General features: G+C 35.7%; 1 protein-coding gene across 3 annotated transcripts in view; it reads left to right on the top strand.

Moving 5' to 3' along the window:
- Nucleotides 1–16,370, top strand: part of RUNDC3B (RUN domain containing 3B) — a 180,110-nt gene that overhangs the window by 153,803 nt on the left and 9,937 nt on the right. For 2 of the 3 annotated variants that reach the window (XM_025379383.1, XM_025379382.1), the window contains 2 exons: nt 459–605; nt 9,231–9,352. In XM_025379383.1, coding sequence (XP_025235168.1) covers nt 459–605; nt 9,231–9,352 — 269 coding nt within the window. The remainder of the gene's footprint in view (nt 1–458; nt 606–9,230; nt 9,353–16,370) is intronic. The other variant, XM_025379385.1, reaches the window with a different exon arrangement.

The raw sequence follows: 16,370 nt of genomic DNA, 5'->3' as shown, positions 1-16,370 counted from the left end.
TTTTTTCTCATTTTAATCGCTTTTCCTTTACTTGAGTTAAAATACTTTCATAGATTGTGTCTGAGTTTTGAAGCTAGGAAATCATACACATGGAATCTTTACTTTTTAAATATTTTAATTGGCTTAATAACCTGTATCTTTAAGATATCACTTCCTTTTAATTAAGATATAAAATGCTACTTGAGTCTTTTAGTACTTTAGTAATAATGTGAAAACATAGTAAGTCTGAATTTCACAAGTAGTGATTTGTTGTAACCAGCAGAAAAAAAAATGAAGAACACATATTGCAGGAGAAAGAACAGTCATTGTCCCAACCATCCTTGCTGTAGTTCTGTTCACAATCTATTAACAAACCAATTTTATAAGATAAATTTTGGGGGCCTAAATTGATACCATTAGGTTCCTCTGCCATTGTAGAACAGTGAAGACAAAAGCACTCACCATCTTAATATTCACAGGACTGTGCTAAAGAATAATGATTTAAGATCGAGACAAGAGTTAACTGCCCATCTCACCAACCAGTGGCCTTCCCCAGGAGCTCTGGATGTCAATGCTGTTGCCTTGGATACGTTGCTTTACCGAAAACACAATAAACAGTGGTATGAGTAAGTGTAATACTTTTTTTTCCAACTAATTAATAGTTAGTTGTACCAAAACATATGGCTATCCGCTTAGGTTTCTCAGTTACTCTTTCTGAACTTATTATTATCTTAGAGCAAAGATAAGATTTAGGACTACTTTGGTAAGGTTAGATTATCTGAGAAATTCTTATGCCGTATTGTACCAGCTGTCTACTTTTCCTTTAGCTGAATCTTCAGCCAGTCCTTTAGTTAAATCTATGAGCTTATGTTTAATGAGCCACCTATTTTTGAATTCCATCATTGGTGTGGTATTTGCCTTAGGACTAATTTTCCCACTTGTCATAAAACACAATTTGAAGGAATAGAAAGATATTTACTTGTTCCTGGTGGGTCTGAAGAATTCTATTCATTTTCAATCAATCTGATTTTTAGAAACTGTGGAAGATATAATCACTTCACCTATAGTCCACAAGATCTTTTTCTTATTTCTTTGTTCCAATGTTCAGTACTATTTGATTTCATTTAGTTACAGTATCCAGTACCCAATGTTGAGAGAGCTACAGTCTTAGGCTGTTTTCCTTTAGGTAATCATCTTGAAACTTGTAAGTTGTATTACCTTCTTTTGGCTTTTAGCCACTTTTCCACCTTAATCATTTTTTCACTATTTTTATTTTTCTATCTTAAGCTAATTTTCTGTTTTTTTCCTAATATCCCTCTCTCTCATCTCCTTCTGTTTGATTTTTTCCCTGCCCTCTCGTTCTCTCTTTTCTTGTATTTTCTCTATTTTGTCTTTCCCCTTTCCTCCTTTTTTCCTATCTCTTTTAGTTTCTTTCGCTACTCTTTGAGAGTCCTTGCTTGTAAATTTCCCTGGTAGAGTCACATATCTATGTGTGCTTGTTTGGGTACCTTTCACTAGGTTATTAGTAGCCAGATATTTCTACAAGTAATATTTTAGTACAAACAATTTCCGCCTGCTTTACTCTGTGATGTGTTTTGTCTATCAAAGGCAGAGTTCAAAGTAAATTTGACTATTTGATATTAAAAACAAGTACTGGAGACTTAAATGCTTTTTCTTGTTTCATTATTAGAGATAAGTAGGAAAAGATGAACACATTATTTGCAGAATAAATCAGTAGACTCTCTTCAGTGTCTACTAAACCATACTTCTTAGTATGATTCAAGATATTGACTTTGGATATTTCATAAATTGGGATCCAGTTCCCTTATATACCCTTATGAAAGTTATTAATAACTAGAATATATCTCATCCTGGTATATAATTTTACCTTCCTCTGGGTTTAATCAATAGAAGAATTTATTTTATTTCTATTTTTAGTTTATGATTGAAAAATTAAATTTATAGCAATACTTGATACACTTACTTACCTTATCTATATATGACATATAAGATGCTCCTGTTTTTTAACTGCAAAAATAGTATAACATTAAATCCTGATAAGTTAAAAGACTATGCTTTTTTATTGTAATATCCACATTGTCACATTAGATAGTGAGAGATAACATATTTTAGCCAGAAGATGTGTACACTTCCCTGTCTACAGAGTTATCTATTGAGGAGCCAGTAAGAAGTCTAAAGTGGAAGATTTATTTTTAGTTTGCTTATGCATATGCAACAATAGCTAGTTTTTACAAAGTATTATAGCAGCAGATAAGGTAATTGTGGTCTCAGAAAAGAAGGCAAGGAAACTTCCTATTCATCTGTTTAGCATGGGTCTAGATTTTATACTTCTTGACTCAGTTATTCCACCAGCTTAAGCCTAGCATCATTCTTTAATCTGGCCTGTCCTCCCCTGGATGTTGGTATTGTTTTAGTACGGCCCTGTCTCAAAACTGCTATCCCCAAACAAAAAAGCATGCAGCCAGGATATTGTACAGAGATCACTTTACCTAGAGTTTAAAGTCAGGACTGGTAAGTAATCTCTGCTACTTACTAATCTCTGCTACTTACTTACTGTGTAACACTGAGAAATACTTTCTCTCCTTGCCCTTTTCTTCCTGCAGATGTAATACTGGGGATAATACCTGTCTAACAGAATTATAAGGATCAAGTGAGATAATAAATTGCTAGAATTTAATAGCTAGCTTCTCAGTAAATATTTATACTCTATGAAGTCTTATGTTTCTACTCTAATGTAATCCTGTATCTTCCATGTCTGGAGAGTGTATACCCACCTAACTTCTAAACTTTCTGAACCTTATGTAAAATTAAAGTGAACAACTCATCCCCAGTTGTTCTGAATAAATTCAACTGTCGCATATAAGATGGAGGCTTTGGATTTTCAGAATAGAGGAGTTCACCATAAAAATCATGTTTGAAACCAATCACAGCTTTTCATCAGGATCCAGTTTTTTCTCTCTTCAAACTTTTATTATAAGCCAAGGCTCTTGAAGTACCTGATCACTGGCTCCTTTTGATTTGACCAATATCTTAAGTTCAACAGACATTTATTGAGAATGTACTAATTATGAAGGAGGTGGCTAAAACCTTTTTAATAAGGAACATTAACCCTCTTGACAATCTGGAGAAAGAAACTGACCCTATAATTCATTACAGTTTTAATGACAGTAGATGATTTTTCCTGGCAAAGATATGGGATGTCTATAGCTATTTCTCTAGGAACTCTGTAACTTCATTCAACCAGCTAGCCAAAGACAATTTAAGAAGAGAGTTTTAAAAGAAAAACTTCAGACAAGTTAAGTTATACAGAGTTTATCTGAGCAAAGGATTCATGAATCAGGCAACATTCAGAACCAGAAAAGGTTCAGAGAGCTCTGCCCAGCAGTGGATGTAGGAAGCTTTTATAAGCCAAACAAAAGCAGATAAATCATCTGATTGGCTACAGCTAAGTAAATACCTTATTTAGCATGGTAGGATTAGTTTGCTGCCTATGATGAGCTGAATCTCAGCTGTTTGTGATTAGCTGAAACCAGGCTGTTACAAAAAATCTCCTGAATTAGGCTTTGGTTTGTTTACTAAATTACGTTGCAGTTTGTTACTAGGAACTCAGAGTAGGGGGGACAGCCTTAGGCTAATGACCTCCTGTTTATTTAACAACAGTGTATTGTTTATTTAATTAATTTGTTAGTCTTCTTAAGCCATTGAATAATTTGGTCATATTGTCACCTACTCATGGAAAGATCCCTCTCATAATTGAAGATCTTAAATTTATTTCTCTTTACTATGCTGTTTATAAAATTTTAAAAATATAATTTCCAGTTTATTTATTGATTACTTAGACCTGGCAAGATTACTTAGACCCAGCAAGCTATGCTGGATTTCATATCTTTTCCTATATTTCAAACATGATATACGTTTTATAGTAAGCCTTACATGCTTTAACAATTTAACATGATATCATGTAAAGGTCTGTAATACTTTAACTGTAAAAGCCTGTCATGCTTTAACAAGGTAACATGATATGATATTAAATATTTAAAGCACGACAGGCTTACTGTAAAAACTGAACAATAAATAAGTGTATAAAACATGTTCCCTTAACACACACATAGAATAATTTCTTACTTATTTGTTTCCAGTAAGTTCTGTTTTAATATCTTTATATATATGTAAAGTCTAGGTCACATGAGTTTGTTAAATAATCCTGTTAGGTTATCTGTTACATAATCTTTATAATCTTATTAGATTATTGCCTAACTCACCCATTCTTATCCCAAAAGATCAGATTCATTGTCATCATATTTATATTTTCTACTTAAGCTTTTTTAGTCTTTTCAAATTATCATCATTTCCCAATTTGGCCATAATTCACATTGCAAAATTATTGAGAATCATGAGCTCTTATATGCTTTCATGATCTACTATTTAGGTTTTTAATTTTAATTTTAATTTTAATTTTAATTTTTTTTTTTTTTTTGACAGAGTCTCACTGTGTTACCAGACTAGAGTGCAGTGGCACGATCTCGGCTCACTGCAACCTTTGCCTCCCAGGTTGAAGTGATTCTCCTGCCTCAGCCTCCTGAGTAGCTGGGACTGCAGATGCCCGCCACCACACCCAGCTATTTTTTTTTTTTTTTTTTGTATTTTTAGTAGAGATGGGGTTTCACCATGTTGGTGAGGATGGTCTTGATCTCTTGACCTCATGATCTACCCGCCTTGGCCTCCCAAAGTGCTGGGAGTACAGGCGTGAGCCACTGCACCTGACCGGCTTTTAATTTTTTCTAATGACTTTCACTTCATATGTATTCACAGTTATCTTTCCCATTTATGTCTTTCAAATATTTTTGGAGTAGGAGACCCTAACTGCAGAAATCTTTTACAACTTGTAAACTGGGCATTGACATCACTCATATATGCCCTTCCCTGTTAGGCTTTCCTTGCATCCTTCTGTTTATTTTAATAAGAGAATATAGATATTCTCCTATAGCAAATGATTATTTTGTTCCTTAGACATCTTTCTGTGAAAACAAAGAACAAAAAGTATATCTCTGTCTCGATGTACATTCATGTGCTTCTGTATATACAACATACATATATTTGTTTTTATTTTCTACATGTGGATAATGCTCATCTCCTTCTATGTATCACACTCTCTGTTGCCCAATGACTACCGGATAAATTATTATTAACCTTAACATAATACTGGGCAAATGCATAGATTAACCATTTATTACTTCTGATTATTGATATGAAAGATTGTAGAAAATTGATTAACAAGTAAATTCGGGATTATTTCTGAATTTCCTTTTGATTTGCTTTTACTTGATATCCAATCTTATGTATAGATATTTATATTTAAGGTTTAAAAATGTACAGATAGTTAGATATTGAATTTAGTAGGTTTTCCCAAATGCCCATGACATAATTCCTACAAGTTTAATTTAAATTATGTTTAACAATGGCTGGGTACAGTGGCTGACGTTTGTAGTCCTAGCACTTCGGGAGGCTGCAGCGGGCAGATCACTTGAGGTCAGGAGTTCAAGACGAGCCTGACCTACGTGGTGAAACTGCATCTCCACTAAAAATACAAAAATTAGCCAGGCATGGTGGCTGACACCTATCATCCCAGCTACTTGGGAGGCTGAGGCAGGAGAATGTCTTGAACCTGGGAGGCAGAGGTTTCAGTGAGCCAAGAGCGTGCCATTGCACTCCAGCCTGGGCAACAGAGTGAGATTCCATCTCAAATAAATAAATAAATAAATAAAATTATATTTAACAATGGAAAGGTAAGGATTAAACTACAAATTTTATATACTTAGAATGCATGACTCTTACTGTCTTGGGTTCTTACTTTGATTAAGCTACTTGTATTTAAAAAATTATCTTCTGAGAAAGAGTAATAGCTATTAATTGGATTAATGTATCTGGTGAGTTACCTTTAATCTTACTGTGTGATGTTAATGAGTCTAGGATTCTAAGATAGGGCTTAGTCATGGCCTTATAAAGACAGAACTCTCATAGATTGGTTACCGTTACCACATGGCAACAAATGTTTGTCAGATGGAGCTGTCAGTCACATTGGAAATCAGGTAAAAATGAGGAAATCAAACCCATTCTTAGCCATTACTGAAACAACTGAATTTGTTTCCTCCCAGATAGTGGATTTGTAGTCATTTTCATACAAAGAAGATATTGTAAGGTACAGTTCTTAATATTTTAGGAATGAGGTACTTAATTTTGGGTTGTAATTTTTATTATTGCTTCAGAACATCATGTACCAAATTCTATTTCCATATTCATTGGCATTTGTTTAAGCAAAGTTATAAACTCAATAATTGTTCACTAACTGTGACAAATTAAAGGGGAGAAAGGCTCTAACACCACTTTGGATTCAGAAATGTGATATTCTAAAAAGAACCTCAGTAGGTCATGCAGAAAGCTCATTTCATGTTACTATTGTCAGAAGCTGCTTTTACAGAGTTTCTTCCCAGTAGTGGGTGGTAGTCTTGGAGATTATTGTAAATGTGTACTGTCAGACTTTTTCAGTCCTTACAATATTCGGATGAATTCTATGTCTTTTAGCTTATAGGGTATTTTATACTGTTTGTAACTATTTCTATATGTAATTTTTTTAATTTAGAAATATTAAGAGGTTTTCTATGATGAAAAATCAGTGTCAGAAACTCATCTTGAGCTGTCATTCAACTTAAAAAGTAAGATACCTATTGAGCACAAAAAAATAATTTGGAAAGTAAATGTATTTATAACTACTTTTTAAATTCCTATGTTCCTGTTTTCCTCTCTAGCTAAAGAAGTAAGATTTTGGCCGGGCGCAGTGGCTCACACCTGTAATCCCAGCACTTTGAGAGGCCAAGGCGGGAGGATCACGAGGTCGGGTGATTGAGACCATCCTGGCTAACACAGTGAAACCCTGTCTTTACTAAAAATACAAAAAAAAAAAAAAAAAAAGCCGGGCATGGTGGCGGGCGCCTGTAGTCCCTGCTACTCAGGAGGCTGAGGCAGGAGAATGGTGTGAACCCGGGAGGCAGAGCTTGCAGTGAGCCGACATCGCTCCACCGCACTGCAGCCTTGGCGACAGAGCGACACTCCGTCTCAAAAAAAAAAAAAAAAAAAAAAAAATTTAATGCAAATCAAGTGAAATTTTCTGTAATATGATTAAATAGTTTACATGATCTGTCTCATTAAACAAGGCCATTCTTGAGAAGGATTTCTTTTTTTCCTTTCTTTCTCTTTCTTGACAGAGTTTCACTCTTGTTGCCCAAACTGGAGTGCAGTGGCGCGATCTTGGCTCACCGCAATCTCCACCTATCGGGTTCAAGCGATTGTCCTGCCTCAGCCTCCCAAGTAGCTGGGATAACAGGCATGTGCCACCACGCCCAGCTAATTTTGTATTTTTAGTAGAGATGGGGTTTCTCCATGTTAGTCAGGCTGGGCTTGGACTCCCGACCTCAGGTGATTGATCTTCCCACCTCAGCCTTCCAGTGGTGGGATTACAGGTGCAAGCCACCATGCCGGCCAGAGAAGGATTTCTAATAAAATAGGAAGCCAGATTTTTTCTTCCTATACTAGGTAGTAGATAGCATAGTATTTAAGAGAGAAAATTAGAGCCAGACTAGCAGGTTTAAATCTAATCTCTTTGTGACCCAGTTTATTCTGCCATAAAGTGCAGATAGTAATAATTCTAGCTTCTTATGGTAGTTATGAGGATGAAATAAATTCATATATATGTAGACAAGTGCCTAACATATAGTAAGTGCTATATAAATATTAGATATCATTTTTATTGCATAGCTCATATAAATGTTATCTGTTGTGATCATAAGTTTTCTGCAACAGTAGAATTTCCTGGTAGTTAAAAATTGTTTTAACTAAGGACTTTAATACTATAAGCATTTAAAAGTCATCAAATTATAAAGTGAGAACACTGTTTTGTAAGCTGGTAAAGTTATTCTGTCACCTCATTCTTCACTTTTTAGAAAGACAAATATTTACCTGTTGTATATATCTACTCGTTATGAAATCCTATAAAATCTTAATAAAATTGATAGAGAATATGTACAAAAGCAATTAAAAATAACTTGTTTTGGTAAAACCTGTTGGGCTTTGCTTTTTTTTAAACGGTGAATCTAGTTTGTTATTCAGTTACTAAAGTAAATTATTTCCCCCCTTCCTCCCCATTTTGAATGGAGTCGTGAATTAACATAAAATGGAGACTACATATAAACATTCAAATCACATTTAATATACATATTTTTGGAAACCTGTAACTAAGTCTACTTTTGTGTATATGATTAGAGATAACTGTGAAATAGATAATTTAAATTATATGTACATTCCTATAAAAATTATTGTAAAATATATTTCTAGGAAATTAGGTGGTGTTTGGCTACCTTAGGAAATAATAGACATTGAGGCTGAAAAACATATTCTTTCTCTAGACCACTTATATATGGAAATATAATTCTGTCCTGTTATGTAAAGTGTAACAACCAAAGCTGTGTTTATCTTTTGGGTTGGTTTTATCCTGAAGAACCAAATATGAGGAAAGGTTAATAATAAGCTTTCATTAACTTTCCATTTATAACTGAATTTAACATGTAATATAATTAACTTTTTATTAGCTTAATAGAAAATGGGCCTCAAAATAGCAACTAGATGAGAGGAATTTAATCATCTTGATGTATATTAATACAAACAGGTATTTTATTACCCAGCACTTTTTAAACTTCTTAATTACAGGAATTTGTAATAATAATTTGTTTTTGTTGCTATATAATCTGTAATAATGTCAAGGCACTGAAGAATTCTGAAGTGCTTAAGAGACACTAGGTCATTATTGTTATGCCAATTTTATATCTTCATTAAGAGTAATGTGAAGATTTTCTGTTCTTTGAAAATTGGTAATAACCAGAAGTTCCCATTTCTTAACCATCTATGTAATCAAAAATTGGTATGAAGATTATGTCTGACAAATTGTCTTTTTTTTCCTGTTTTCCAATGGATTAAACAGATATGCTTTGAAAGAGGATAGAGGGAAAGTATGATGGAGGAGATCATACTGAAGAAAAAAATACGAAGCAAAATTTAGGAGAAATGATGGGGAGAATTTTAACCAGAAATTTAACATATTGAAAACCATTAAAGAACCACTCAAGAAATTCTTTTTTTGTGAAAAGAAATTCAAGTAGTATTTCATCCTTGCTTTACAGGAAAAGTTATCAAAGTCTTGACCAGTTATCAGCAGAAGTTAGCCTTTCTCAGACTTCACTGGATCCAGGTCAGTCACAAGAAGGAGATGGAAAACAAGACACATTAAATGTAATGAGTGAAGGTAAGAAAACAAAGAACTATTTGAAAATTACTCTTTTCCTGCACCATCCATATTTCGGTTGCAGATGATTGCCAGAGAATGATAGTGACATCTCTGTGAATCATGCTGGAAATTAAGCAGCTGTTATGATTTAAAATGGTCTGCCTTTGTGTCTTTCTGGTGTGTGTGTGTGTGTGTGTGTGTGGCTAACCTTCTCAAAACATTTGTCTTTAATTGTTACCTTCATTTACTCACTTCCTGTACTCTTTTTTTACCCCACCAATCTGGCTTTTATGTCACTTTAATAAAAGGACTCATCAAGGTAATCAGCTATTAACATATTGCAGAGAACTGCTAAAGTCAGTTCTGTCTTATTCCATTAAACTTCTCAGCAGCTTTTGACATAACTGACCACTTCCTCATTCTTGAATCACTCATGGTACTTGGTTTATTGAGTATTTTTAAAATCTTCAGGAACAAACATAAAAGTATTTTTTTTTCCTATTACTGCTTTCAGATGTGCAATATCAGCCTCTCTTCCCTTTGGGTTGCATCTTCCCACATCATTTGGTCCAATTCCCTAACTTTTCAGGCTAGTTTGAATTATATGGTCCCACATCAGTTTCTAAGACTCAACCTATTGGTTTTAAAACCAGTCATCTATTCGGTTCAAAGCTCTTTTCTTTCTCTTCTTCAGCATAGGTTAAAGCTGTTACTCCAGCACTTTGGATTGGATGAGTTCACTGGTATGATCTGGTTCTCAGTCTTTTATCTTTCTTTCTTTCCTCTCAGTTTACGACTTCGGGTATATATGAGAGATAGGGGAAGAAAGAGAATCCCCTACCTAAGGGGAACCTGCATTCGCTTAAGCCTCCAATTTTTACCCTGCCTTCTGTCTTGCAATATGTATTGGCACGATAGCCATTATCCTAGATTCTATTCTTTCTCCTTACAATTACAGTCAATTTATAAACAAGTCCTGTCAGCTCCCATATAAAACATGCTATATACATTTACTCATTATCTTCTCCATTACTACAACCTTAGTCTCTGCCACTTGGAGCAAGCTGCTTGCCCCCTCACAGTCCATTCTCCACGTAGTAATCAGTGACCTTTAAAAACTTAAATCAGAAAATATTGTTAAGTCTGTTTAAAACTCTCCAATGGCTTTCAATGGCAATTAGAATAAAATCCAAACTGCTTTTCCTAGCCTCCTACTTGATCTTGTCCTTGCTAGCATCTGCCTCATTTCATACCATTCTTTTCCTTGGTCTGTGTACCACGGCAAACTGACCTAGGTATTTCTTCAGGCTGGTTCCTACCTGACTGTCTTTGCACTTGCCTTTTCCACTGCCCCAAAGCTTCTTTCTCAAGGCCTTTGCGTGGTAGATTCTCTTCAAATGTCATCTTTCTAAAGAAGCTTTCACTGACTGCCATATCATAAATAGCCACTCCCATCCCCATCTCATCCCCAGCCCATCCCAGGCATGCTGTATCATACTGCCATGCATTTTATTATGATTCTTATCTGTAAACCCCATCTGAACTGTAAGGTTCATGAGGGTAAAAATCTTACCCATCATTTTCACCAGTGTATGACTGGAGGCTGACACATGATGGGCAACTTATTAAACATTTATTGATTAAGTAACCATATAATGACATAGGATGTGAGGAATAAAGTAGAAATTCATTTAACCAGCAGGCTCAGGCAGTGTAAATATTGTGTTGAACTGAATTTTCTGCTTTCTTTAAGTTGGTTGTTGAAATGTTCTCAAAGGGCCTTAATCTATTTTAACATTTTAGTACTTTTTTTTTTATAAATCTAATAGTAACTTGGATTCACTGCCATAATCTATAATGTGTATATTTTAAAAGCTAATTCATACTATGAATGAATTTATTTATGATTCTTCATCTAAAAGACATTTATTTAGGATTTTACTCTAATTTTTATTATAGGTATTTTGATATCAACAGGACAAGAGTAATAATGAACATTTTGACACTATAAAAACAACTGTATTGTCTTCAATAACTCAATGTTTAATAGCAGATTAAAAGTTACTTACAGTTTCCATGACCAATTATTTAATAAAACGAGTAAAAATTAACCAAAAATCTACCAACTGCCACCCAACAAAAAGGGGGCTGCATGGTAAACGTAATAGACTACAAAAAACTGGTGACCAGGAAGGAAACATGTTCTCATGATGAGTTAGTAAGATTCCTAGAATTCTCAAATCTGATTTTAAAAATTTGGGGAATTTTGGATAGCTGAGGTAATGGCAGTGATGCAGGTTTGAATCAGCATATCCTATAAAAATATAATAAAAGAGGACAAAACCACACAAAACCCAAGCTTTCAGCATAAATAGCAGACACTAAATAAACAAACTTCAAATTGCCTGGAAGTAGAAAAATAAATACCAAATATAAGCAGGCTCTCATGCTCCTGTAACAAGCTGTGAGCACAGGGGTCGAGGAAAAATTAAACTCTGCAAAAGAAGGAATTGGGATGTTTGTGGAAGGCCTAAGATTGATCAAAAATCACCTCTAGAAAGATAAAGTCAACCTTAAGTGTGAACATATGAAAACAGCATTCTGGTAAAGTACATGTGGGATGCAGAGAAGCAGTGTTAAGAAGGTAAATTTAAAGCCAGGAAAGCCATACAATAAAAACAAACAACAACAACATACTTTGGCACACTTATTGAAGAATTTACTTGCAGCAGCACTTCTCTGGAGGGGGCACGAGCTGTGGAGAGTCTGTCCCTTGCAGACCTCTGACCCAACAACGGATGAATAAAGTACACTGACACACAGATATTCTGCTCTGCCGGTCCAACTGAAGGTCCGAGCTGCTTACAGGCTGTCTGCTGAGTCCTGTGAACAGTTGTGACTGGGCCCTGATCAGCTAGTCAGAGTTGTATTTATTCAGTAAGATTAATTAACAAAAGCTTGAGTCAACACCATTAGAGGGTAATTGACATTGTGGGCTTGCTGAGTAAAAAGCACTTAAGCACCCAGGGTACATCAAAAGTTAGTCTTAAGATCACATGAGTAAACAAGCTAGCTAGATAAACTACTCTGCCTTTCTTTATTACTATTTTTATTTGTTTAAAGGTAAAGGGATCATACCACCTTTAGCCAGATCTATTACCGAAGTTATGCAAACCTCTGGCCTTCCAAGATTTGTGTCTATTTCTATAACTCTCTAATATTTTTCCCATCAGCCTGATTGAACCTCAACAGGTACTCTTGAATTTAAAATTTCATAAACCATCCAAATCAAGTAGCCCTTTCCATAGAAATCCTGAGGAGCAAACACACTGTCTATGCAAAACTATTTTTTTCTTTCTTTAAAATTGAGTATTTTTTAATTTTTATTTTTTTAAATTTTTTATTTCCATAGGTTATTGGGGAACAGGTGATATTTGATTACATAAGTTCTTTAGTGGTGATTTGTGAGATTTTGGTGCACCCATCACCTGAGCAGTGTACACTGCACCCAATTGTAGTCTTTTATCCCACACCCCCTTCCCACTCCTTTCCTCTGAGTCCCCAGAGTCCTTTGTGTCATTCTTATGCTTTTGCATCTTCATAGCTCAGCTGCCACTTATGAGTGAGAACATACAATGTTTGGTTTTCCATTCCTGAGTTACTTCAGTTAGAATAATAGTCTCTAATCTCATCCAGGTTGCTACAAATGCCATTAATTCATTCCTTGTTATGACTGAGTAGTATTCCATTATATATATATACCACAGTTTCTGTATCCACTTGTTGACTGATGGGCATTTGGGTTGGTTCTACCTTGCAAAATTAATTTTTAAAAATCACATAAATTGAGAACAATAATTAAGCCGATGAACTTCACCGCCCAGGAAAGCAATACTGAAGCAGGAAAAAAAAAATGTTATAAAACCATATAATTTTCATATCCTATTAAAGTAACTTTTAAAATTGATACATAATGGATATACATATTTTGGGGGGTACATGTGATAATTTGACAAAATTTCATAAAATTATGAAATCTGATAAAATTTCATAAAGTCATATTAATTGTATTAAATATTCTCCAACAAGCAATTAATCATAAGACAGAAACATTTCAAATTGGAAATCAAAACCTAAGAACATCAATGTCCAAGAAGAAATGATGTGTCATGTGAGGAACCCAGTGGCAGATGATTTCATTATTGGGGCGAGTCTTTCCCGTGTTGTTCTCATGATAGTGAATGAGTCTCACAAGATCTGATGGTTTTAAAAAGGGAAGTTTCCCTGCACAAGCTCTCTTATCTGCCACCATGTGAGATGCGCCTTTCACCTTCTGCCATGATTGTTAGGCATCCTCAGCCACGTGGAACTGTGAGTCCATTAAACCTCTTTTTTTCGTAAATTGCCCAGTCTTGGGTATGTCTTAACAGTATGAAAGTGGACTAATATAGTAAATTCGTAACAGTAGAGTGGGGCACTGCAGAAAAGATACCCAAAAATGTGGAAAGGACTTTGGAACTGGGTAACAGGCAGAGGTTGGAACAGTTTGGAAAGCTCAGAAGAAGATAGGAAAATGTGGAAAAGTTTGGAACTTCTTAGAGACTTGTTGAATGTCTTTGACCAAAATGCTGATAATGAGATGGACAATGAAATCCAGGCTGAAGTGGTCTCAGATGGAGATGAAGAACTTGTTGGGAACTAAAGCAAGGTGACTGTTGTTATGTTTTAGCAAAGAGACTGGCAGCATTTTGCCCCTACCATAGAGACTTCTGGAATTTTGAACTTGAAAGAGATGATTTACGGTATCTGGTGGAAGAAATTTCTAAGCAACAAAGCATTCAAGAGTGATTGGGTGCTGTTAAAGGCATTCAGTTTATAAGGGAAGGAGAGCATAAAAGTTCAGAAAATTTGCAGCCTGACAATATGGTAGAAAAGAAAATCCCATTTTCTGAGGAGAAATTCAAGCCAGTAGAGATTTGTATAAATAACAAGGAGCTGAATGCTAATCCCCCAAGACAATGGGGGAAATATCTCCAGGTCATGTCAGAGGTCTTCATGGAAGCTCTTCCCACCACAGGCCTGGAGGCCTCAGAGTAAAAAATGATTTCATGGGCTGGGCCCAGGATCCTTGTGCTGTATGCAGACTAGGGACTTGATGCCCTGTGTCACAGTTGCTCCAGCTGTGGCTGAAAGAGGCCAACATAGAGCTTGGGCTGTGGCTTCAGAGGGTGCAAGCCCCAAGCCTTGGCAGCTTCCATGTGGTGTTGAGCCTGCAAGTGCACAGAAGACAGGAATTGGAGTTTGGGAACCTTTGCCTAGATTTCAGAAGGTGTAAAGAAATACCTGGATGCCCAGGCAGAAGTTTGCTGCCAGGGGTGGGACCCTCATGAAGAACTTCTGCTAGGGCAGTGCAGAAGGGAAATGTGGGATCAGAACCTCCACACACAGTCCCTACTGGGGTACCACCTAGTGGAGATGTGAGAAGAGGACCACTGTCCTCCAGATCCCAGAATTGTAGATCCACTGACATCTTGCATCATCCACCCAGAAAAGCCACAGACACTCAGCACCAGCCTGTGAAGACAGCCAGAAGCGAGGCTGTACTCTGCAAAACCACAGGAGTAGTGCTGCCCAAGACCATGGGAACCCATCCCTTGCATCAGCATGACCTGGATGTGAGAGATGGAGTCAAAGGAGATCATTTTGGAACTTTAAGATTTGTCTGCCCTGCTGGATTTCGGACTTGCTTGGGGGTATGCAGCCCCTTTGTTTTGGCCAATTTCTCCCATTTGGAACAGCTGTATTTACCCACTGCCTGTACCCTCATTGTATCTAGGAAATAACTCATGTGCTTTTGATTTTACAGGCTCATGGGTAGAAGGAACTTGCCTTGTCTCAGATGACATTGGACTCTGGACTTTTGAGTTAATGCTGAAATGAGTTAAGACTTTGGGGGACTGTTGGGAAGGCATGATTAGTTTTGAAATGTTAGACATGAAACTTGGGAAAGGCCAGAGGCAGAATGATATGGTTTGGCTGTCCCCACTGAAATCTCATCTTGAATCGTAACTCTCACAATTCCCACATGTTATGGGAGGAACCTGGTGGGAGGTGATTGAATTATGGGGGCAGGACTTTACGGTACTTTTCTCATGATAGTGAATGAGTCTCACCAAATCTGATGGTTTTAAAAAGGGGAGTTTCCTGCATAAGCTCTCTTCTCTTGTCTGCTGCCATGTGAAATGTGCCTTTCACCTTCCACCATGATTGTGAGGCTTCCCCAGTCACGTGGAAGTGTGAATCCATTAAACCTCTTTCTTTTGTAAATTTCCAAGTATCAGGTATGCCTTATCAGCAGCATGAAAATGGACTAATACAAGGGTATCTAAAGAAGAATGGATTTGAAATAAAACTTAATCTAAAACATTGAAGAAAAATGGGAAAACCACCAAGAGAATGAAAGTGAGATAAAGAAGTAAAATGAGTTATGAAGTGGTTGAATTGGAAGACAATAATATCAAATTTACATGTTTATAGAGTTACTGGAGAAGATAAAATAGTGGAACAGAACTAATACCAAAATCTATCATTCAAGAAAAACGTTTGGAAGTAAATGAAGACATAATATACAAATTGAAAAATCTAACCAAGTACTAAAGAAAATGTACCTGAAGTAATCACCTACAAGACAAATTCTACTAAAATTATTACGTAGTAACAATAATGAAAACATACTGATGACTTCCAGGCAAAATGATGAAACAAACTAGAAAGGGAGAAAAGAATGAGGTTGGCATTAGATTTGTCTACTTGTATAAAGGTAACAACTAGAACTAAAATACAAACCTTCCTAAATACATAATTTTTTTTTAAAAAGAGCAACTTTGTCATCTAGAAAGAGAAACAGCAAATTTAACAAAGAAAAATAATTTGTCACAGCAGAAAGACTATCAAAAGAAATTAATGAAATGGCAAACAACATATACCAAGGAGAGAAACAGTAAATATAACTATATACATAAAATTACAACAAAAT

The sequence above is a fragment of the Theropithecus gelada genome, chromosome 3, assembly GCF_003255815.1.
Source record: "Theropithecus gelada isolate Dixy chromosome 3, Tgel_1.0, whole genome shotgun sequence".
In the NCBI taxonomy this organism is placed as follows: Eukaryota; Metazoa; Chordata; class Mammalia; order Primates; family Cercopithecidae; genus Theropithecus; species Theropithecus gelada.
This window is presented reverse-complemented; position numbering and strand designations above follow the sequence as displayed.